Source organism: Lissotriton vulgaris, chromosome 6, assembly GCF_964263255.1.
Source record: "Lissotriton vulgaris chromosome 6, aLisVul1.2, whole genome shotgun sequence".
In the NCBI taxonomy this organism is placed as follows: Eukaryota; Metazoa; Chordata; class Amphibia; order Caudata; family Salamandridae; genus Lissotriton; species Lissotriton vulgaris.
In genome coordinates, this window is record NC_141694.1 from 500,352,071 (window position 1) to 500,378,071 (window position 26,001).

At 45.7% G+C, this 26,001-nt stretch overlaps 1 protein-coding gene across 1 annotated transcript in view; it reads right to left on the reverse strand.

The window, feature by feature from the left end:
- LOC147707491 (CD109 antigen-like) overlaps positions 1-26,001 on the reverse strand; it is an 871,995-nt gene that overhangs the window by 16,260 nt on the left and 829,734 nt on the right. The window contains exons 31-32 of the mRNA XM_086926508.1: positions 17,009-17,165; positions 10,577-10,679 (exon numbers count right to left, since the gene is read on the reverse strand). Coding sequence (XP_086782634.1) covers positions 10,577-10,679; positions 17,009-17,165 — 260 coding nt within the window. The remainder of the gene's footprint in view (positions 1-10,576; positions 10,680-17,008; positions 17,166-26,001) is intronic.

Sequence of the window (26,001 nt, forward strand, 5' to 3'; positions counted from 1 at the left end):
CTCACATCTTTGTCCATTAATCAGATGAAGGGTTAATGTAGGGACAGAAGGTGAAAGATTCCCAGGAGTAAGGACAGAGAGGTCCTTGCTAATTTCAGGAGGGACCAGTTTGAGACACTGTCTGAAAGGGATGATGCTGTAGTTGACTTTACGTAAACAACCATGGTAAAAACCCAGGAGGAGAGACCTGTGGAGTCAAGCTCTAGGCTCCCTTTAACCAGATATATCCTATACACATGCAGAGGAGAAACAGAAGGAAAAGCAAAGTGAACTGGAAAGGGATAAAAAGAAGTCCTTGAGAGAGAGTAACTTAAGATGGCAGAAATGACAACTCCATCTGGGATAAGTCCATCTGGATTAGGCCCATCTGGGATCTTTCACTATATCCAGTTCAGGCCAAGTTGTATTCAACGTTTCAAAAGATCTTGTGCATGCGTATGTTGAAGGGCGGTATATTTTGGAATGGTTTATGTGCTGGTAAGGTACATGTCTCAAATGAGGTATCTAAGGCAGCTGCCTCCAAGGGGTGCATGCCATTGGAAGGGACAAAATTGCAAAAAACACAGTTGATGGACAGAATGCAGAACAATGTCTTACATTCACCCCAGTACAAGGATCTGGGCCTAAATCCATCTTTTTTTGCACACCACACCACCCTGGGTCAGAAAATGCCTATATGCAAATCAGCTTTGACCCTGTGCCTCGTGGGAACAGTCCAGCCCGAACTACCAAGCCATGTCTTTCCTAGACCGGAATCAAGCATCCAAGGACCAGTTTCTGGCTATCAGCCTTCTTCAGCCTGGATAGCTTGAATCCAGTGATGTGGAGAGCCTGGGACTCACGTCTGAGCATACCCAGCCCACTCGGGGTGAAAATTGCAAAAAACACAGTTGATGGACAGAATGCAGAACAATGTCTTACATTCACCCCAGTACACAGATCTGGGCCTAAATCCATCGTTTATTTGCACTCCGCACCACCCTAGGTCAGACAATGGCTATATGCAAATCAGCCTTGACCCTGTGCCTCATGGGAACAGTCCAGCCGGAACTACCAAGCCATGTCTTTCCTAGACCGGAATCAAGCATCCAAGGACCGGTTTCTGGCTATCAGCCTTCCTCAGCCTGGATAGCTTGACTCCAGTGATGTGGAGAGCCTGGGACTCACGTCTGAGCATACCCAGCCCACTCGGGGTGAAAATTGCAAAAAACACAGTTGATGGACAGAATGCAGAACAATGTCTTACATTCACCCCAGTAGAAAGATCTGGGCCTAAATCCATCGTTTTTGCACTCCACACCACCCTAGGTCAGACAATGGCTATATGCAAATCAACCTTGACCCTGTGCCTCATGGGAACAGTCCAGCCGGAACTACCAAGCCATGTCTTTCCTAGACCGGAATCAAGCATCCAAGGACCGGTTTCTGGCTATCAGCCTTCTTCAGCCTGGATAGCTTGACTCCAGTGATGTGGAAAGCCTGGGACTCACGTCTGAGCATACCAGCCCACTCGGGGTGAAAATTGCAAAAAACACAGTTGATGGACAGAATGCAGAACAATGTCTTACATTCACCCCAGTACAAAGATCTGGGCCTAAATCCATCGTTTTTTTGCACTCCACACCACCCTAGGTCAGACAATGGCTATATGCAAATCAGCCTTGACCCTGTGCCTCATGGGAACAGCCCAGCCCGAACTACCAAGCCATGTCTTTCCTAGACCGGAATCAAGCATCCAAGGACCGGTTTCTGGCTATCAGCCTTCTTCAGCCTGGCTAGCTTGACTCCAGTGATGTGGAGAGCCTGGGACTCACGTCTGAGCATACCCAGCCCACTCGGGGTGAAAATTGCAAAAAACACAGTTGATGGACAGAATGCAGACAATGTCTTACATCCACCCCAGTACAAAGATCTGGCCCTAAATCCATCGTTTTTTTGCACTCCACACCACCCTAGGTCAGACAATGGCTATATGCAAATCAGCCTTGACCCTGTGCCTCATGGTAACCACTCGATTCAAGCAAACCGGGCTGAAGACGGCTGGAATGCCAGAAACCGGTCCTCGGAAACTTGTTTCCGGTCCAGGGAAGGCATGGCTTGGAAATTCGGGCTGAACTGTTCCCATGAGGCACAGGGTCAGACTGATTTGCATATGGCCATGTCTGAACTGGGGTTGTGTGGAGTGCAAAAAAACGATGGATTTAGGCCCAGATCTCTGTACTGGGGTGAATGTACGACATTGTTCTGCATTCTGTCCATCAGCTGTGGTCTTTGCATTTGTCACCCTGAGTGGGATGGGTATGCTTAGACGCGAGTCCCATGCTCTCCACACCACTGAATTCATGCAAACCGGGCTGAAGACGGCTGGAATGCCAGAAACCGGTCCTCGGAAGCTTGTTTCCGGTCCAGGGAAGGCATGGCTTGGCAGTTCGAGCTGAACTTTTCCCATGAGGCACAGGGTCAGACTGATTTGCATATGGCCATGTCTGAACTGGGGTGGTGTGGAGTGCAAAAAACGATGGATTGAGGCCCAGATCCCTGTACTGGGGTGAATGTATGACATTGTTCTGCATTCTGTCCATCACCTGTGGTTTTTGCATTTGTTACCCCGAGTGGGATGGGTATGCCCAGACGGGAGTCCCATGCTCTCCACACCACTGGATTCAAGCAAACTGGGCTGAAGACGGCTGGAATGCTAGAAACCGGTCCTCGGAAGCTTGTTTCTGGTCCAGGGAGGGCATGGCTTGGCAGTTCGGGCTGAACTGTTCCCATGAGGCACAGGGTCAGACTGATTTGGATATGGCCATGTCGGAACTGGGGTGGTGTGGAGTGCAAAAAAACGATGGATTTAAGCCCAGATCTCTGTACTGGGGTGAATGTATGACATTGTTCTGCATTCTGTCCATCAGCTGTGGTTTTTGCATTGGAAGGGACAGTCATCATTGGGAGGATGCCTGTGACAGGCCAGATGGTCTGTGAGTGAAAAATGAAGCTCTCCTTAGGTGGTTTGGGCTGAAGCCAGCTCAATACCTGAAGAGATTCCATGACTGCAAGAGAGTGTATGGCCTTCCATTTAATTTTGGATTCATGTGGTATTGCTCGATTGGAACAAGTGTGCAAGTGTGATGGAGGCTATGGATTTTCAGTCCCTTAACAGGTTGATAGTGACAGAGCAACTCAAGAAGTAGTGCTCTACACCACTTAGGCAGTATATGTGTGATCGGACAGAGAGGGATCCAACAAAAACGTACATTGTTAGCTGTTAAGTGATTGGCTCCCATGGTTCACAAAGGCTGGAGCAGCACAGTTCTAAGCTGAATGGGGGAAGAACACTCCACAGACTGGGTCCAAACTGGAGGGTAAGGGCCAGGGTAATTCTCATGAGATTCGAGTAGGGCCAGTGTAATATGGTAATGGTGTATCCTGGAAACAGCATCCTAAGAAGGGGAGGCAAGGAAGCCCTTTCAAGTCCATGTTGGTTACTATTTTTAAGTGCCACAAGGTGGGACATTTTAAAAGAGATTGTCAAGAGAAGAAACTTGACCAAGAGACATCTGTGATAGCAAGTATGTTACATGTGGGTGAATATACCAGAGAGTGACCTTTTGAGCTTAACCTAGTAGCTATGGACAATGGGGAATGGGACCCAGATGCTCTGAAGCACATTCATCCTAACAAAATGAGATTTCTGCAGGAATTAATTATCAATGGGAGGAAAGTGTCTGTCCTGAGGACTACATAAGCCTACCGCCCTATGGTTGTGAGGAAGTATCCTAAGTCTAAAGCGATACTCCCTGGAACCAAGGATACAGATATGGTAGCTAGTTTAGAGGACATGGAGCATCTGCTTGCCAGGGTTGAGATTGAGCTCAAATGGCAAGGTGGCCATGGTTGATGGTGTACAGAAAAAGCAAGGAGCTGGATGTCTCCTGGGCAATAATTTGATTGTACTCCTAGATATGGCAGGATGCACTCGGATTTGCTCCAAAGATTTCAATCAATTTTATCATGCTCAGAGGTGATAGATTTGGGGTGCAAAACCCCCAATATTGTGCTCTGTCCTAGCGCGTGAAGAATTTGTAAAACAAGAAAGCTGAACCCTAGGTAGGTATCCAGTCCCGAGATGCACTACCTTGATTAGGAATTTCATGTACTAAACTATTTTGACTTTCTTTTGACAGTTTCTTCCATGCTTTTATTCCAATATCACAAACACAAGGAGATGATGGACAGAGCACTGATTTTTTTCAGATACTCACCCCCAGTCACAGATCTGGCTTGAATCCATCATTGTTCTTTAGCTCACTTTGCCACCCCAGTTCGGACCCGTCCACGTACTAGTATAAAATTATTCACATGCACATTACATGAAATCAAGTGAATGTCCCTTGAATTCAAAATGTGCTTCATGCTAAAGAAGCTCTTTAGTGTGTTGTTGATCAACCGCTAAACTAAAAAACACTTAATTGACTCACCGAGGTTGAAAGCACCAAGACTCATCAGTCCATCGTAATGATTCAATTAGTTAAAATGCATGACAAGCGGTTTTAAACAATGCTAGTCAGTTGATCTATAACACAACGATAAAGCAGGTAAAGAGTTGGTAGCCTTCAGTAGTAGGGGATTACTACCCAAAGAGCAGAACAGGGCAGTTATTGAAAAGGAGTGCTTTGCCATAGAGTGGGACTTGCATACATTCTGCCTATATTTGTTTGGCACTAAGTTTGTGGTGGAAGCAGATTATAAGCCACTGAAATGGTGTATGGCTATAAATCTCAAGTTGTTGAGCTGGTCTATTTCTTTGCAGGGACTAGTTTTTGTGGTGGAGCACAAAACCGGATTGAGTCACAGAAATGCTGATGAACTTTCCCACCGGTTTTACCGGTCTGACCACCAAATCTTAGGAGTTTTGACTTGGAAGTGGCGTGTGTTGGGATGGAAAAGTCCTCTGCATGGTTTAGGACATGTGCCCTTGTTCTGAGTTCCTAACTGTACTGTTGTCGGACAGTGGTGGGTTCTCGTTGGCCTGGTGTGCGGCAGAGGTGAAATACTTGGAGATTTATTTACACTGGTATAGAGAACAGATACTGCTGCTGAACTACAGCCCAGTGATACACCAGCTTGGCGCCAGGGTGGAGCAGTGGATTCGCCTCCCACTGTCCAATGCACGGCACAGAACCATTATCAAAATGGTGGTCTTCACCCAGCTTCTCTATTTGTTCAACAGCATCCCCATTCCCTTGACAAATGCCTTTTTTTGGTCAAATATGCACGATTTTTACATGTCTCATTTTGGGGGGTAAACAGTCTTGTATCAGTTGGAACACTCTCGTCCTTCCCTATGAACAGGGGGTATTTGAAGTTCCGGACATACTACCTAGTGGCACAGTGTAATTACTCACAGCACTAATACCACCCGGATGCCAGTATTCTCTATGTCAAGCCGAAGGAGGATCTAGTAGCCCCTTTGAAGATGGTGGCCCTCCTGCCAGCTGGACTGCCACAGGACTGGAGTGATGTTAAAACTGTGTCCACTACATGCTGGACATGGAGAATATTATTGAGAAAGACAGGTGGCATGCCAATGTATTCATCTGCACTTCCGTTGATGGTAAATCCATGGCTACCCATCACATTATGGATAAGGTCTGGTTAGAATGTTCCACGTAAACCAAACTGGTGTCTTATAACCACTGACATAAGCTATTACACTACAAATTCCTGTGGAGAGCAAATACCACCCCTGCAGACTTTGCGCACATGTCCTGGACCTGTGATAGAATTGCTTCACACTGGAACACCATCTTTACAGAACTTGCAAGAATTACAAATTTGCAAATAACAAGTTCCCCACTGGTGGCACTTTTGGGACTGGATGCCAGTGCACCTAAAGTGTCACACAAGTTTGTGGTAATGGCTCTAATGCTGGCTAAGAGAAAAAATAGCCTTAAATTGGAGCAGCAAACAGAGTCCCACCTTGGAAAAATGGATCAAAGGCATGATGTATTGTGATACTAATAGTGAAATATTTGCAGAATTCCCCCCACGTTTAGACCTAGGGATATATGGCAGCCCCTGCGAGACTACTAGAAGGAGCGTGAGGGCTGATACCCAATGATCAAACATACAATCAGCCTCCCAATGAACAGGGTGTAACACAATGGGAAAAAGGGGGCGTACTCTGAAAGTCACCAAGGATCAACTTGATGCCACATTAGCGCTACCGAATACTAGAACTTTCCACATCAGATTTACTTGTACTAACTGGGACATACTGTAGAACATGCGGAAATTATGTGATCTCTCTTCTAAGAACTACTGCCATTTCCATTTCTGTTTTACGAAGTAACATGTATGTACGACAGAGGAACTTTAAGCATGAATAAAGTAAAAAAACAAAAACATCATCGATAAAGGCACTGATGTCCGTCTGAGTGCACTCCTTGTCAGGGTCAAATCTAACCAAATCCTAATGTAAGTGAACAATATTCTGTCTGACGTTTTCTTAGCGCATCAATGTTATGTTTTATCAATATTTTCTGTTGATGTACATCGTGGGGCTCCACCGTTTTTTGCCTGATAATTGACTAAGAATGAGTTCAATAAAGTCATGGCTGGTGGAGAAAAAAAATATGTTCTGTTGTCTGGATCCCTAATGCTTTTGTAGTCATAGGCAAACACAGATCGCCATGACATAGGCCTGTCTCCAAAATTGCAATCTTGTTGGACTGGGAGTGTCACCAAAAGAACTACCCTCATAATGGTGGAAGGCTACTGACTTCACCAGGAGTTAAAAGTCACAAGCGCAGTTGTAGCAGCATACTGTGCAGTGATCAGTATGAGTGAATTGGCCCTTTTCATCATGTGTCACTAGAGCGAGGTCTACAGGCTCACTCATCTTTTAAATGTTATGCTGCTGTGTACTGAACTCACCCTTGGCCTAAGTCCGTTAGGGGTAAAGTGCTGCAGAGCGCAACCATGGTAATTCTGCTTTGGATGTATGTGTTTCTTGGAAGGATGCAAACAGGGGTGTAGCTTTAAGGGGGGTGTTTGGGGTGTTAATAATTGTATTTTGTGATGAATAGTTGGGTACAGATGCTTTCAGTCTGGTATGGTGATGCGTCGGATGGATTTCACCTGGTATTTTCGCTTGAACCCATTGATAAAAGCACACACACACACTCTCTCTCATCCTGTTTTGAATGTTCTCAAAATGTTGGTTATTTTACAAATGTTGCGTTTCTCTCACTTAATGCACCTATGAATCCGCATTCATGTCTCCCTTTCCACTGCCCCTCCTGTCCCTCTCATGTGTCCTGATTGTTGTATAATCTATATTAACACTAAATGCCTGCATCATTGTTGGGAAATCTGAACGTCACACCCTCCAAATCTTACTGACAAAGCTAAGCCCCTGGGTGCAATGCAAGGATAGAGCAGTTCTGTGCAGTACATGAATGGTGAGTGCGTATACTGTGTTGATGTATACCTGCAAGAGGTGCGTTATATGAGGGATGTAGTGCAGTGAGTGGGCAGTGGAAGCAGGTGCTGGATATATATGTGTTTGTGAGAAGTACAACACATGAAGGGTTATTAAGCACACACATGATGATTGTGTGTAGTGACAGTGTGTGTGTTTTCAATTAGCACGCCATAGTATAATACAGAAAGGCTACAGTACTGAACAGTGCACACAGAATAAATATGAAGGCTGAATTTATATGTGGCTGTTATGGCACAATGCATGGAGGTAACAGTACTGGATAGTGTATATGCTTTGGCCATACACAGCGTGCAAGTGTGCCAGCAATAGTACATTACATGAAGGATACTGTGTTTCATTTTGGAAAGCACAGACCTGTTTGGGGAAGACATGAGGAGTAGAGGAATCCTCCACACAGATTTGTTTATTACTGAATTCTTGTTAGCGCAGTGGGACACACTGGAAGAAGAGAGAGAGGGAGAGAGGGGAGAGAGAGAGAGAGCGAGGGAGAGGGAGAGAGGGAAAAAGAGAGAGAGGGAGAGGGAGAGAGGGGGAGAGAGAGGGAGAGGGGGAGAGAGAGGGAGAAAGAGAGAGGGGGGAGAGAGAGGGAGAGATAGAGAGAGCGGGAGAGATAGAGAGAGCGGGAGAGAGAGGGAGAGAGAGACCCCTCCCTGCACATTTTAAAAGGGCTCTCTTTGGCTCATTGATAGGTAACAAGGAAAAGGCTTGGACACATTTCAGGAAGAAGTTGGGGCTGATAAGGGAATCATATGGAGCAAGGCTGGGAGATCACGGTTAAGCTTTTGATGCAGACATCAATGTGTCTGAGATCCATGTGTGAACTCTAGTTACTCCCATGGCCTAGGTTGTGGGACTATCAGCTTCAGAGTCTTTCCTGCTGTGACAGATAGTATTTCAAAAGGAAGAAAATAACAAAAAGTATTCACTTCAAAAGAAGCAGAACCCTAACATAAATCTTTAAAAACCTAGACTTTAAATCACATTTGGTGTCTGGAAATGGACTACAAGAAAGGGAGGTTGAGACCCCAAAATCTGACCAAGCAGCCAGACGGGCTATTTGGGGGCTGATAGCTCTGCAAGACTTCTGCCTGCGACCGGAAATGGGGTCCATGGCCTGCTAGTATCCTCCTGGTTGAAGGGATATCTCAAAGGGAAATCAAGACCTGGCCTGGAGCACCAGCATCTGCCTGCTTGCCAAGTCCATGCCATGTGAGGAAGAGGAGAGCTTTGCTGGGAGCGACATTGATGGGAAGCCATGCAGAGAGGAATCCCAGTGCAAGGTATGCGGAGATGGCTGTGCACTGAGTGAATCATTGTCTTTATACAGGGTTGAATTGGTGACCCTGTATGCCAGGAGAGGGCTGCAGTGGACTTAGTTGTGTATCAAGTGCTGTGCAGGGAGTGCAAAGCCTGTACTGCCTCATAGCGGTGACTCCGTATGCCACAGTGGTCCTCAGCAGAAGTGACTGAGCTGACAAAGTGGCAAGACTTGTGTGCACCTCAATGCGACCCTGTATGCCGGCGCAGTATAGTAGGCTGCCTAAGAGAGGTAAGCTCTTTCCCAGCGGGTACCGCAGTGTCCAAGTATGCGAGGAGGGTCTGTTGGTACAGAGTATTGCCAAGTTCGGGCTGTAGGCCAGGAAAATTGGAGCTGCGACCTGCAGGTTTAAGTTGAACACGGAGACCTGCCCCATGGACTCTAGAGGACATTGAGAGGACTTTGCTCTGTCGCTGAGACACATTTGGGAGCACGAAGATCAACTCTCTCCCCAATGTGGGGAAAAGTTGAACCTACCATGCTTCTCAGGAGAAAGCCTGTGCCTGTCAGGTGCTGTCACCGGTCCCGCATGGAAACTGACTGGACCCAGCAGGACTGGAGCATTGCAAGTGCCTGCAGCCAGGGCTCCTGCTGAAATGATTCCATGCTGCTAGAGCAGGTAAGGCTTGATTCGGGCCTGTTGGACCCCTGGAGACTCGCTGTTAAAGGTTCTGCAGCAACATAGGCACCTTTGACTCTTTCATACAGAGTCAGAGTGGACTTTTGAGTAAGGCCTACTAGTGAGCATTCACCGCATGCGGCCACCAGTGAATGTGAAATAACCCCAATTACATTACGGTAGATGGTAGGACAGGGATTTGCTAGATAAACAGTAATGGCCTGACCTAAAGGGTATTGTGTTATTGCTTAGGAATGGCATACTACATCTTGAATGCATAAAGTAGCATACTTCTTTTTAATATAAAAACAGGTATTTTACTAAAAATGTATTTATTGCCATTACTGAGTTTGCTTGGAGTTTGAGTCGTGTTCACTAAGCCTTATCTACACTTTTCCCTCTGAGGGACTCTTTGACTACTCGCCCGCAGATGCCACTGAGAATCAAGTGTAGAAGGGGTAGTTGGCTCAGTTGCTCAGGATCCATAGTAGATCAGGGCCTGTGACATCTGAAGTAAAAGGCCTCCACCACCACTGGTGGTCCCAGTAGCCCCTGCGTGCACAATGGCCCTCTGAAAGGGGTCCTGATACCACCCATTCATGACCAAACATGATGTCCACTCCATGATGTATAGATGCATTAATAACACTGCTGTCTGCAGTAGATAGCTAAAGATGTCTGTAGTTAGACTGCAAAAACAATAAGGTGAAGACATTTCATTAAGTTATTTATCATTAGAGAGGTGAGTGTGAAGAGACAGAAATTAAAAGATTTAGATGACTGACAGAGGATTGAGGAGTAAAAAATAAGGAGATATAGAGAATTCTTTGAGTGAATGCGGTCTAGAGGTAAAAGGAAAGTTTAATCACAAATGTGTAATTTTGGGCTTTACCTACTTGATTTGGTGGGAGGGGAGCATAAGTTATGGAATTTTCTAAACAAGCTGGATAAAAACCAAATCAGCTTTGTTCACTTAACCTGTATTCCAGGGCGGCTCTGGAGAAACTCTTCCTCACTTACAGACAGCACAAACATATCATTATGAAATGTGATTCTGGAGCAGAAAATCAGCAGTAATTTCACGAACAGTGATACGATTCCATAACACAGCAGAGGTCTTACGATTTATACTTACTCGGTTCATAGTAGTCAACTACAGACACTGAGGCATCTTGGGTGTATGCCACTTTTGAGTATCTCACTGATGGAACGGCCACGCAAATCTTTGTTTGATTTAGCTGCGGGAAAATAAACAGCTTAGTATATATATATATTAAATTCCATATTATTCATTGTAAACTAGATTCATCGCTGGCAGGCGAACGATTAGAAATTGGCACCAACCACCACAGAAGCCAATGTCACACAAAGGAATAGTAGTTTGCTAAATTATGAATTACTCCAGAACATAATTGTTATCTAAAGAAGTTTAATAGAATTAAAATGTGGGTTTGAGAGAGTGTATTTATGTATGTACGCCTGTGTGTATAAAGGTCTATAATTGATTTAGGGACTGTTGGAAACAGGACAAGTGTTATTTTTTTGCTTATGGAAGCAAACTGTAGCAGTTTAGTAGTTTTCAAAGAGGATATTCCGTTCTCGTGGTACAACAGGAGTACTGTGCTTTGCTCTTTGACATCCTCAGTACACTGGTTTTGATGTTTTAGGTTTAAGTAAATTCAAGTGGATTTTACCTGTCCCTATCATTTTACTTCTATGACTTTATAAACAGAGGTGAATGATTACAGAACCATTGAGCGCAAGACATTGGTTCTACATGGAAACAGGGCAGACATCTTAGCAAATAGGTGCTGCTGTGAGATCACTTATATTTTTGCAATTGCCTCTCATGGGCTAAAGGAGGGTTGGTGGCGGATTCAAGCAGGACTGTTCATTTGTCTAGTGGGCATACAAATTGCACTTAAAACACTCTTGTAAGCAATTCCTAAATTTCCTATAACATTGACATAGTTTGTTTTTTCAGAGTTCAAGGCTACTAGAGCTCTGTTGGAGAGCTGAGGCTGCAAATGTGGCTCACTGATCTACAGCAGAGTCCTTTATGTCCATAGTTCAATCCAGTGACAGATGATACGCCACGTTAGCAATGTGATTGACAGTGCACAACAAGTAATACAGTCAAGCAGCATGTAACTCAGGCTTTTGGGGGCGTTGGCTGTGCTGCAGGCTCTGCAGTGTCAATCACAATGCTAGTGTGTGCAACTTGAACTGTGAGACAAATGAGGGAGCATGATTTAGGTAATGAGATGTTGAAGGCAGCAAAAGTGGGCCACATCTTAGTGTTTGATGGTAATTGTGCAGATCAATTAAGTTCTGGTCCAAATACTATCTAGAAAAAAATAAAACATCAACCACAGTATTGTTGGAACCGACGAGTTGCAAGCCTTTTGCAAAACAGCTGACATGGAAATATTTCTAAATTCTAGGGGGATTGCGTTCCCTAAGTAGCAAGAAAGTACTGAAAAGAAATGGCATCCATGTCGGGATTTCTTTTAGTGAGGGATCACAAGTTTTAGTGGGCATACCAAAGAGAGTTCTGCTAGGCAGATATGCTATTGGCTATTTGGCCAAAAAGTTATGCAGCCTGTCCTAATTCCTTTTAGTGCAGAAGACATGATGCTCACATTCTCAGCACTACCTTCATAGTCAGGAGTGGCAGCTAGGTAAATGTAGGGGTGGGGTAAGGGCGTTGGAGGCAATTACAAAAAAATAAAAAAGAAAGAAAGGAACCCTCACTTACCTCCTGGTCGTCACCTCTCCTCTGTCCTCTTTTGTAGTCTCCATGAAGCACACAGGCTTCCAGATTCCCTTACTTAATCATGACGCTGCTGTCACCAGCATGACAGCAGCGGCATGATTGGTCTGAGTGCCCTTGTTCGGCACTAAGGCACGGAGTGGGAGCCTGTGCATGTTCTCCCCCCCGGCCTTGCAATATAGCCGAGTTGAGAACATGCCGGCCAAACCGTCATACACACTTATAGTGCAGCAACCACTCCTCTTTCCTGTGAGGACTGCCAAACCCCGCCTCACCCTAACCTGGCTCGGGCTCAATACAAAAAAATAAAATAATAATAACGTAAAACGTTGTATCATTATCATTTAATTTTTCCTGTGAACTCAGCGGGGAGACACTACACTGCCTTAGCGGAGAAGCCGCCGCTGTTTATAGTGCAGAGAGAAAATAGATCATATTCCCCCAGATAGGGCATAAAATTCCTCCTACGGTGCTTGCAACATAGGATTTATTTTTAGAGGCCCATCTTGAACTGCTGAGGAACAGCTGTCCAGCAGCTTAAGGCATTTTTGTTTGTAATGGAGGGGAGAAACTCTCCTCTTTCAACCGTACTTCGCCCTAGTCTGTCTGAGAATCCCTGCAGGAGGGCGAGTCCCAAGAAAGATCCACCCACTAAGTACCAGGCAGTTGAAAGTGGGGAGCATTCCCCAAGCACCGTCTATTTTTACCCATAATGTTCCCATTCCAGGCCAGTGGGAAGAAAGCCTCAAAAACACCAGGGCTGCTCTGTTTTTAAATCATTAGACTAGTGTGGGGTCTGTCGGAGAATGCACACAAGACAATAGGGGAGGGTTTTATGTGTTTTAACAAAAAAAAAATGGAGTGAGGTTACCCGTCCTCACATTGGGCCACATTCACCATCCCTAGAGCATAAAAAGTGCCCCCGGGGTACAACAAACATTTACTCACACTCATTACGTCCCCAGGCAACTTTGATAATATAGGAGGAGATGCAGATGCTTGCAGGGTTCCATCTATAATAAGGCATACATCTTGTACCAGCACGATCACTAGGCAGTGTTCCCTCGTTTGCATAGGGTATGTGAACAACAGAATCGCCCAACCCTCTCCACAAGGGACATCGAAGACCTGATAAGATTTTACAACTTAGAGTCACCCTACTCAGAAGACTCAAGAGGCTCCTCTATCCCTATCGTTATGAGCAGACAGGTGACTAATATTCCCACTAAGTGCATAGGAGACAACCTCAACAATCTCATTGAAGTTCAAACTGTCCCACATCCCAATTCCATGCAGCTTACATACCTGAAGTTACATATTAAACACAATAGTGAGATAGCAGAAATCACAAAATCAGACAACCTAGACCTTCCCTTCAATAGTGTCAAAGAGGGAATACCATATGCTGAATGCCTCAGAATGAGGGGTAATTGCAGTACAGAGGAGGGCCTTAGCAGATCACGAAAATATCCCAACGAGTGACATAGTTGGGAAACTACGGTTACCAGAATGCCTTACCTTATCATGTGACCAAATTGAGGTAAATAAAATAAGGGTGAATCAACAGCAGTTTCCGTGTATGAATACAGCCGCTCTGCCTGTGATCAAGAACTTTTTGTTTGAAACGCGTAAGGCTTACCTATCAGAAACTTCAAGCTGTCTCTGTCACGCTGCTGCCTTACTAGTTGGTGTAGGTGAGTGCCTCCTGAAGCTTGGGCGCTTGTGAGTTGTGATGTATAATGCGGCAGTCCTGCCGCGAGGAGTGCACCCCCGCGCTACCACACGCGGGCCTGGGGCTTTGCACACACGAGGCTCTGTTTGGATGACACTTGGCCATTGGATTTCAGCAGCGGACATGAACTACTTGAAAAGAGCCCACTTATGGCTGGATATGATTTAAATAAGGACGAGACTGTATTATTTATTTGCAACTGTATGCACAAAAATATCCCAACGAGTGACATAGTTGGGAAACTACGGTTACCAGAATGCCTTACCTTATCATGTGACCGAATTGAGGTAAATAAAATAAGGGTGAATCAACAGCAGTTTCCGTGTATGAATACAGCCGCCCTGCTTGTGATCAAGAACTTTTTGTTTGAAACGCGTAAGGCTTACCTATCAGAAACTTCAAGCTGTCTCTGTCACGCTGCTGCCTTACTAGTTGGTGTTGGTGAGTGCCTCCTGAAGCTTGGGCGCTTGTGAGTTGTGATGTATAATGCAGCAGTCCTGCCGCGAGGAGTGCACCCCCGCGCTACCACACGCGGGCCTGGGGCTTTGCACACACAAGGCTCTGTTTGGATGACACTTGGCCATTGGATTTCAGCAGCGGACATGAACTACTTGAAAAGAGCCCACTTATGGCTGGATATGATTTAAATAAGGACGAGACTGTATTATTTATTTGCAACTGTATGCACGAAAATATCCCAACGAGTGACATAGTTGGGAAACTACGGTTACCAGAATGCCTTACCTTATCATGTGACCGAATTGAGGTAAATAAAATAAGGGTGAATCAACAGCAGTTTCCGTGTATGAATACAGCCGCCCTGCCTGTGATCAAGAACTTTTTGTTTGAAACGCATAAGGCTTACCTATCAGAAACTTCAAGCTGTCTCTGTCACGCTGCTGCCTTACTAGTTGGTGTTGGTGAGTGCCTCCTGAAGCTTGGGCGCTTGTGAGTTGTGATGTATAATGCGGCAGTCCTGCCGCGAGGAGTGCACCCCCGCGCTACCACACGCGGGCCTGAGGCTTTGCACACACGAGGCTCTGTTTGGATGACACTTGGCCATTGGATTTCAGCAGCGGACATGAACTACTTGAAAAGAGCCCACTTATGGCTGGATATGATTTAAATAAGGACGAGACTGTATTATTTATTTGCAACTGTATGCACGAAAATATCCCAACGAGTGACATAGTTGGGGAAACTACGGTTACCAGAATGCCTTACCTTATCATGTGACCGAATTGAGGTAAATAAAATAAGGGTGAATCAACAGCAGTTTCCGTGTATGAATACAGCCGCCCTGCCTGTGATCAAGAACTTTTTGTTTGAAACGCGTAAGGCTTACCTATCAGAAACTTCAAGCTGTCTCTGTCACGCTGCTGCCTTACTAGTTGGTGTTGGTGAGTGCCTCCTGGAGCTTGGGCGCTTGTGAGTTGTGATGTATAATGCGGCAGTCCTGCCGCGAGGAGTGCACCCCCGCGCTACCACACGCGGGCCTGGGGCTTTGCACACACGAGGCTCTGTTTGGATGACACTTGGCCATTGGATTTCAGCAGCGGACATGAACTACTTGAAAAGAGCCCACTTATGGCTGGATATGATTTAAATAAGGACGAGACTGTATTATTTATTTGCAACTGTATGCACGAAAATATCCCAACGAGTGACATAGTTGGGAAACTACGGTTACCAGAATGCCTTACCTTATCATGTGACCGAATTGAGGTAAATAAAATAAGGGTGAATCAACAGCAGTTTCCGTGTATGAATACAGCCGCCCTGCCTGTGATAAAGAACTTTTTGTTTGAAACGCGTAAGGCTTACCTATCAGAAACTTCAAGCTGTCTCTGTCACGCTGCTGCCTTACTAGTTGGTGTTGGTGAGTGCCTCCTGAAGCTTGGGCGCTTGTGAGTTGTGATATATATATATATATATATATCAAACTACTTATCTCAATTCATCATCAATGGACCATCCACTATCACTTCCATGCAGATGACCTTAAGCTCTATATGAAAGTATTATTTCCGGAAGACATCACCATAGCCTCACAAATTCTCAACAAGATTCACTCCTGGATGACCTGGCACCACCTCAAGGTAAATCTACTAAAACTGAATTCCTTTTTACCTCACCAACCAATAGCTGCACACCTGTGCTAAAATGAGTTGAGGGGAGCTTTCTCCTCAACTGCATGGCAAACATCTTAGACAAACACCCCAGCCTCCAAAATTACTTCAATAACTTGACCTACGGAGCCCATTTCTAATTCAAACTCACACTGTAGGATTAGGTATTTCATTCCAGCCTACAATTTCAAACTAATCATCCAGGTACTTGTCCTTCTGAAATGAGATTATGGTAACTCCCTTCTAACACAGCTTCCCAAAACGCACCTCGCACCCACCAAAGCAGTTTACCACCAAAGCAGTTAAACACCCTGTCACTATATTGATCACAGGATACAGAAAATTCATCCACATCCATTCAAGGTGACTAACTCCCTCTAGGTCATCATGGAAAGAATTTCCAGTCATGAACATTTCACCTACAAATCATTGTTATCAGGTGTGTCAGTCTAAATAGCTGAATAGCAGCAAATCAAGACTACAACACCCAGAATGTATTAGGCTGACACAAAAGACCAGGACTGGAAATTGTGTCCATAATAATTGAGTGGCACACTGTATTCTAATGAAACATGGGTAAGATTATGCTGGCTTGCTTGGTTGTTACCCAGGGGACGTGAACGTCATTTACACCTTAATGCCAGTCTGTCAGTAAGTTTATTAAACTGGGGATTTTCAATATATTAGGCTTCTGTTATTTCATTTTAGGGCCCCCTGGGATCAAGTTTACAGTCTTCCTTAGAGTATTATCTTGGTACATGGATGACAAAGCTTTATTTAAGAGTAAAAGACTGCAGGAATATAGATGTCACTGACAAGAGCTGACAATCATGCAATATACAAAAATGTATTGGGCATAGTAATCATAGAATCCAACATGTAAAAATGTATTTATTGCAACCCAAGTAATTGTTTTGTCTTCACTTTACTTACAGAATCAAAGTACAGGTTGACAATTCCATTGCCATTTTCCACTTTCTTGATCAAATTGTTCAATGAAACCGAATCAGGAGACGGGGCAAAGCCACTTAGTAAATCCACTTGCATAAGGACCATACCGCTCTCTGGAGATGTGTCTGTTCCTAAAAATCTTGACAGAAATGATAAAGAAACCTTCACATATTGCAGAAATATTATTTAACTCTTAATTTTTAAAGTAGATCACATGAATTCAGTGAACACTATTCAATATTATACCATGTGGAGTTTAACAAATTGTAAACTGTGTGTCATAAATGACGTGTGTCGATGTAGAACACTCTGCCACAAACTAGAATACCTCAATTCAAACTAGGGTGTTTTCCACCCACGGTAAAAACTATTAATCTGGAGTAGGGCAGTTACTACTTATGGTAAATACTAGCCATTTGGAGTTTGTCATAACAGAATGAGGAAGTTGTGTTTCTCAAACTGAGTACCGCTGAGTGAAATTTTAATTACGTCAGCTAAATTCCAGAATTTATCGTTATATGACATTCCCAACTTTTTTCAAACTTTCCTATTACATTACTTTGTGTAATAGGTGTCCTCTGGAGAATGGTTCAGTCAGAAAAAATTGGGGAGAGAGACATTTTCTGCGCAAACCAGTCTCATGATGGTATCATGTGAGGCTTTTCTACATAAGGTGCGTGTTGACCTGAAAACATCACATTTCAACACGAGAGTCTAATTTCATATAATTTTGTGAAATGTTCTTGAAATTTCACAACACATCATGCAATATTATGTTATAACTTTTTCTTATCCAATCTTCCACTAATATTTCTGCCAGGATTTTTCTGGCCTATTTTTGTGGAAGGTCGTGTTTGCAGCAAAACAAAATTTAACTCACCATTTGGAAAGAGTACCAAAAAACTCTAAACTTGTTCATGATAAATAAGTGATATGAAAGTGTTGGGATCTAGCTAGGATAAGCGTGAACAAAGTACAGTCCCTGGATGGAGTTGTTAAACTTTGACTAATGAACTTCTGTTGATATGAAACATGCTTTTCTGTTCCACAACATGACAACACGTCACAGCATTCGCTTACAATGCTGCAAGTGCATTAAAACATTCTACACAACATCAAACTGCTTTGTGGCATTGACTATTTCATACCAAATGTTCTAGGTTGTAATAAATGCAACACTGCAAGCAAACGTGGTAGATACCTTAATCTGAACAGCACCGGCATTAGTCAAGTTTTGACAATACAAATGCCTGAATCCAAAAACATTTATAGTTATAGGGTTAAAAGGCAATTAATACATCAGACCGTACAGAAGATCAAAAGTAGCAAATTGCGACACTTGAGAGTTGTATTCATTATTCGGAAATCCTGAGTACTTGCCTTTGTAATAGATTGTTCAGCGCAAAACAACCAATCAAATAACCGCAAATGATGTCCAAGACTATGTTATCATTTAAGATAACTGCTTTTTTAGATATATTCCAGGGAAAGAGCACGTAGAGGGGAAATGAGAAGGTTGGTACGAAGCCATTTATATTTTTTGTTAGTAGTCACTATCAGCAGAATATATGGCTACCCCAAGACAATTCTTGTTGCCTCTGTTTGCATGTCCACGTGTACAGCTAAGGATATGTGTGCTAAGAATGCAGGGATGTATGAAACATATTAGAACACTATAACGTTGGAGGTACACTTAAGGCAAAGGAAATGCAGAGGGCAATAACTAATCGTGCAGACCTTTGCTCCAATATTCCAATTTTTATCTTTTAGTTTCTCCCTGTACAATTGAGAACATTATACCCTTAGTAGATGAGCTGTTCTAACAGCAGAAGGTTATAATCCTGTAACATGACATATGGGTAAGTATCAAAAAGGAATGCTTTCCATTTCCGAGTTCCAAGTGAAATCATACACGACTCAACTTTTCACCCATTGTCTATGCTGGAAACTCCTTGCTGGAAAAAAAATCTTTGTTGATGCTTACCTAAGTACAATTCTTTAGACCGACTACTGACGCCAAGGTAAAGTACAACTAGATTTTTCCAGCAGAGGACTGCCAATGAGATATATAGACTTCTTTTTTTCAATACATTTCCTATCGAGCATTTAAACACCTTGTACAAAGGATTAATCAAAGTATTGCTGCTGTGGAGTACGGACATAGCAAATCAAGCAGAAGAAACTGAGTTTGAGTAGAAACAAAATAAAATAAAATCCCCGCGGTCCCAGAACATCTGGGGAGATCAGTAGATTTCATCATAATTTATAATCTTGTTTCTTGCAATATCCATGGGCTTAGGCAGATTGCCTCTTTGGATGACAGGCACATTGCTTAAATTGATGGTGACAAAACCGAGGTTTGGATCGTGGGAAGAAACACACAATCGTGGGGCCCAGAGTACTGACCTGCATCTATAGGAATTGTTCCTACCCCTTCTACCAAAGTGAAAAGCCTGGGGTTCTTGTTAGATGATGCTTTGTCGATGCTTCCTCAAGCTGCTATAGTAGCATCTACCTGCCTTGCAGTCATGAAATGGGTGAGGAGAATTATTTGGATTATTCCTCACTAGGCACTGAGAATGCTAATTCAGGCCCTTATCCTTTCAAGACTGGATTATGGGAATGTTCTCTATCTGAGCGCTGACAAGGCAGCTGCCTGCCTTCTTCAGGTGATGCAGAAACCTGCGGCTAGAGTACCTACTCGACTTCTGAGCAGTACCGCAGCCTCCCCCGTTCTCAGAGAGCTGGATTCGCTACCTATCAGTACAAATTAATGCTCCCTGCTTTATGTTTAATGCAAAAGCAGGATTTGGTCCGAACCATGTACAAGAGCTGGTCTCCCCTTATATCCCCTCCCGAGATTTGAGATCTGCCAGCCAGGTCCGATACTGTGTGCCCAGAATACACCGGGCTCACGTTCTTTTGCTTAATCACGGCCGAAACTATGCAACGCTTTGCCTCAGTATGTAAGAAACTGGACTTTGTCAATGCAGTTTTGCAAACTTTTAAAAACATTGCTCTTCTAAATATGGTGTCTTCACGATCTCCTTGCAGTTGCTCAGCTCTGGGAAACCAAATGGGTAGTTGTGCGCTTTACAAATGCAATTAATATTATTTTTAGTACTGCTTATTCTATGCTGTTAACTCTCTCTTTTCATAATGTTTGTAATGTATCTAACTATATTTGCAGAGTTGATGACTGTATCCTCTATTTGTATCATTCTGTGTCTTGGGTTATTCATCTATTGGAAATATGTTCATACTTGCTAAAGGATATAAAACTCACTAGTTTCTAAGCTGTGGCTTTCCAAATATGTTCTTAGAGTTGAAAATGTTAGTCTTGCTTTGATTGACACTTTGCACAGCGCATACTGCAAACTTGATTGCCACCAGAGGTGCTTCAAGCCTTAGAAAAGTATATTTATTAATTCTTTTGTGGGAGTAGAGAGTTGGGGGCTCTTGTAAAAAGCGGATCTAGTAATAGCCACAGAAAGTTTGTGTATTCTTCACTCAAAGATCGATCAAAAGGAACACAGTAGCATACTGGCACTTCATTCACTGGAAACTGGTGACCAATCTAAGCACTACGATTACATTCAGGAGAGGTAAAAGATTATAATTGTCCAACTGGTTTTATTTTCTGAAAGGGAAGTAAGGAAGTGTAAAGGATTAGTTGTTTTTACATTCTTATCAGAAACGGGATTTACATTGAATTTCAGAATTCCATAGAAGCCTCCAAAAGTAAGGCTATGAAAATTGTACAAGGAGTCTGGAAAGTTAAAATAATTGAAATTATTTTACTTTTACGCAGAGCCCAAAAATGATGTGTGTAAATCTAGGTTACATTTTCCCATAGTAGAATTTAGACAAAGAGTCAGCTTTCATTTCCTGAAGGTGGTCTAGGTATAATTTATTACTAGGTTAAGGTACATATGTGGGGACGGGTATGACAAACAACTCAGTAAGCTAACTCTTTCCAGAAAACAACACAGTTCTGCGAGAATCTCTTCTCACCCCTTGGTAGCTATAGCACAAGCAGCAGCACATTCCCATAACATTGAGTGTAAGGTGTAGCCAGTACCAACAATTTTAAAGTAAAGAATACATAACCAAATAGTTCTCAAATCAATTGGGAAAATTAGGCGAGTATTTAATGAATAAAAATGTCCTATTACTTACCGGTAATCTTCATTACTCCGGGTCCCGTTGTCCTCGTCCCCTTCATTAATAACAAGTGAGATATGTCCATCTCACGACAGAAAAAAGAAAGAAGGAATGCTGGTACGCCCCTCCCTCTCCCTATAGGGAGTACATAAGGGTACAGTACCCAGCATGCCTCCTGAACCACCAAGCCCAAGATGAGGGCCGGAAAGCCCGGGAGGGAGGGAGGGAGGGATGTAATGAAGGGGACGAGGACAACGGGACCCGGAGTAATGAAGATTACCGGTAAGTAATAGGACATTACCCCCAGGTCCTTCCTGTCCTCGTCCCCTTCATTAATAACAAGTGAGAATACCCAAGCAGCAACCGGCCATCATCAAACAACAAACCACCAGGACACAGCAGAACAGCAAAATCCCAGAAATTTATTGAAATAACAGCACAGCACAAAGGAAAACAAGGGGAATCAGGAACATACCACCCGAAGAACCCCCAAACCAAAGTTAGTGTCATCCCCCAGAACATACTGGATACGGTAATGCGTAACAAAGGTATTAGCAGAAGCCCAAGTGGCGGCCCTACAAATTTCAGAAAGGGACACCCCACGAACCTCCGCCCATGAAGCAGCCATCCCCCTAGTAGAACGCCCCTGAGCCCCAGCCGGGGGAGGGGAACCAGAAAGGGAATAGGCCAGAACAATAACCTGCTTCAACCAATGTCCAATGGAAGAAGAGGAAGCACGGTTACCCCGGCAACCAGCACCAAAAGAGACAAACAGGGAGTCAGAAAGCCGAAAGGCACGGGTCCGCCCCACATAGACCCTCAAAGCCCGGCAAACATCAAGCAGTGACCATGGAAGATCACCCACGTCCACCTGATCAGAAACCAAAGCCGGAAGGACCAGCTCCTGAGAACGATGAAACTGAGAGGAGACCTTAGGCACAAAAAAGGAATCCAAACGAAGAACCACCCCATCAGCAGAAAAGGACAGAAAAGGCTCCCGAGCCATCAGGGCACCCAACTCCCCCAGGCGACGAGCCGAGGTGATAGCAACAAGAAAAACCACCTTCAGGGTGACAAACTTCATATCCACCTCCTCCAACGGCTCAAAGGGAGCAGCCACCAAAACCTTCAAAACCAAGGGAAGATCCCAGAGAGGAAAAGAAGGACGCACCACAGGGCGAGAAATCGCAAAACTGCACAACAAATGAGAAACCAACTCATCAACATCAGGAAGGTTACCCCAAGGCGCTCTAAAAGCCCTGATAGCAGCCCATTGAGCCCGGAGAGTGGAGACAGATAAACGCTTCTCGAACCCATGCCAAAGGAACTGAAGAACATCCGGCAAAGGACAAACCAAGGGGGACAAAGCCAGGCCAAGACACCAACGCTCAAAGTTAGCCCAATGCCTACCATAAGATTGAAGGGTAGAAGGCTTACGAGACCGTTGAATAGCCAAGGCTAAATGTTCAGGGAGGCCCCTAACACGCCACCCCTGCCTCTCAATCGCCAAACCGACAGCCGAAGCCGACGTAGGGGCAACATCGGAGAGGACCTCAACGAGGATGGAGGGAAGGGGAAGAACCAAGGACCCTGAACGGCCAACAGCCTCAGAGTGGGAAACCACGACCTGCGGGGCCAGAAAGGCGACACCACCACCACCACCTCCCGATCCTCCACCAACAGGCGAGCCAGGAACCGAGAAATCAGAACCAGAGGGGGAAATGCGTAAAGCAGGCGAGCAGGCCACGGAAGGGACAGGGCATCCACCCCCCAACACCCCTCCTGAGGAATCCAGGAGAAGAACCGGGGAAGCTGCACATTGTGCCGGGAAGCAAAGAGGTCCAGAAAGGGATGACCAAACCTCCCGCACACCAGAAGAAAGGCCGCCGGAGTCAAGGCCAACTCCAGGGAGGCAGAAAAAAAACGACTGAGGGCATCCGCCACCCCATTGTCCACCCCCCGGACATGAACAGCCGCCAGGGACAAAAGATGGCCCTCCGCCCAGCAAAACAAGGGGGACACCACCGCGTTCAGGGACCGAGAACGGATACCTCCCTGGTGATTTAAGTAGGCCACCGTCACCGAGTTGTCCGACCGAACCAACACATGCTGGTCCAACAGAAGGAGCCGAAACCCCTGGACAGCCCGACACACAGCAGACAACTCCCGCCAGTTCGAAGACTGATGACCCTCTAAGAGGGACCACCGCCACTGAAGGCACTCCTACCCCAAAGTCACCCCCCAGCCCAAAGCGCTGGCATCCGTCGTAAGGACCACCGGAGGAGGACACTGCAGCGGCAAGCCCCTGTCCAGACTGGACGGCAGAGTCCACCAGGGCAGGGCCGGAAGGATCGACAGAGACACAGGAATCAAAATGGACAAGTCCCCCGACAAGGACTTCCACCGGATCAACAGGTAGGACCAAAGAGGACGAAGATGGAAACGCGCCCAAGGCACCGTGAACACAGTCGCCGCCATCAACCCTAGAAGGCGCAACCAAAGACGGACCGGAAAGGACCGACCCAACAGAAACCGCCGAGCCAGCGCACACAGGGTCCCAGCCCGGGCTACGGGCAGGAACACACGATTCAAATCCGTGCGGAAACGGGCCCCTATGAACTGCAAGTCCTGAGAGGGGAGAAGCTGACACTTGGGGATGTTGATCAGGAACCCATGGTCCCGCAAGAGCGCACACACCAACCCCTGATCCACCAACAACTGCTCTGCGGAGGGGGCATGCAGGAGCCAGTCGTCCAGATAAGGATAAACCAACATCCCCTGGAGGTGCAAGAAGGCCACCAAGGGAGCCACCACCTTGGTGAACACCCTCGGAGCCGATCTCAGGCCGAAAGGAAGAACAACAAACTGGTAATGGACCCCCAGAAGACAAAAGCGAAGGTAGGGACTGGAGAGAGGATGTACAGGCAGTGGATAATACGCATCCTGAAGATCCAGAGTGCACATGTAATGACCCTGGAGAACCAAGGGAACAATCCTCTGAAGAGTGTCCATCTTGAACGGAATCCGCAGCACAAATTTGTTCAGGGCCTTGAGATCCAGAACAAGGCGAAACCCCCCAGTCACCTTGGGCACCAGAAAAATGATGGAGTAAAACCCCTGGCCCCGCTCCCCCAGAGGAACCACCCGAACCGCCCCTTTGTCCAACAGCGACTGAACCCCCCGAGAAAGTTCCGCACGTTTGGACGGGCAGGATGGCCAAGGAGTCGGACGGACCCCCGAGACTGGAGGCAGGCTTGAGAACTCCACACGGTATCCCAAGCGGATCACGTCCAGGACCCACAAGTCCAAACAGGAGGACATCCAGGCCGGAAGAAACAACCGAAGCCGACCACCTACTAAGGATCCGACCTCGGACCCCAGATAGTCAGGAACGAGGCTTCGCAGGAGGGGACTTCGCCTTCTTGTCCTGACCCCGACCAGGCTGAAAACGGCCACGACCACGGGAAAACTGCCTGTGAGAAGAGGGCCGAAAAAAGGGCTTAGGCTTAGAAAAAGCAGGAGCAGCTGAGGGCATCTTGAAAGAAGAGGAATGTTTCTTCTCCTTAAAAAGACGATGAAGCTTCCCCTCCAACTCCGCCCCAAACAACATGGAACCCTGAAATGGCAGACGCAGGGCAGCAGTCTTCTGGACAGAATCGGTCTTCCAATCCTTGAGGACCACATTCCGACGAGCCGCTATACAAGCACCCCCAGACATTGCAGAGGCACGAACCACATCAAAGGAAATGTCAGACAAAAACTCCACCTGACGTTCGATGTGTGCCAGAATGTCAGCGCAGTCAGTGGTATTATCCATAGAGCCATACAAAGTCTTCAAGTCAGACAGAAGAGACTGCGCCACATAGGTCCCATAAATAAATACCCGCCCTCAGGGCCAAATGGGAGCCAGAATAAACCTTACGAAGAGAGGCGTCAACCCTCTTATCCACAGGGTCACGAACCACAGCATCCTCGGCCAAAGAAGTGCGACCAACCAGACTAGCCACCACAGAATCCACAGGGACCGAGTCCGGCAAGTCCTTCTCCATATCCTGAAGAGGATACAGCTTCGCCATGAAGTGGGGCAGCAGAATGCGATCGGGATCCTTCCACTCCCGATCCAAAACCTCCCTCACACAAGGATGCACAGGCATGACCGCAGGAGCAGAATACTGGAACTGGCGAAGGAGAGAACCACCAGACGTACCAGGGACATCATCCGCAGGAAACCCCATATTCTCCTTGACATGGCTCAGCAAATCCGGTAACATGTCCTTGTCAACATACTTGCCCTTTACCAAATCAGCGTCCAAACCACCATCTTCAGAGCCAGAGGGCGAAGAAGAGGAGGGAGAAGGAGGAGGCACACCCCTGGACCGCGACTTGGACTTAGCCTTAGAACCCCCAGGCCTGGAACCACCCATCTCCAGCAAGGTCTCCTGGATGAGAGCCTTCAACTTTGCATCACCCCTCGAGCGACGCCTGGAGCGCCGGGGATCAGGAGAAGAGGAGGAGGAGGAGGAAGCCGAGGAAGCGGAGGACTCCTCGACATGCTTGCGCTTACGTGAATGTTTCCCCATCTGAGAAAGCCCCAGCAAGCAGGACAAACGAGCAGGCAGGAAAACCAGCAAAAAATGAGGAGCCCAGGCAGCAGCAGGAGAAACAGCAACAAATCGCCTGCAGTAGCACAAACCAGCACAGCGACCGTCTCTCAAGAAAAAGGACGAAATGCAGGGAACAAAGAACACCCAGTCCATTTAAATGCCTCCAAACCGCTATGCGGTACTTACGCCAGGAACCGGCAAACAAGC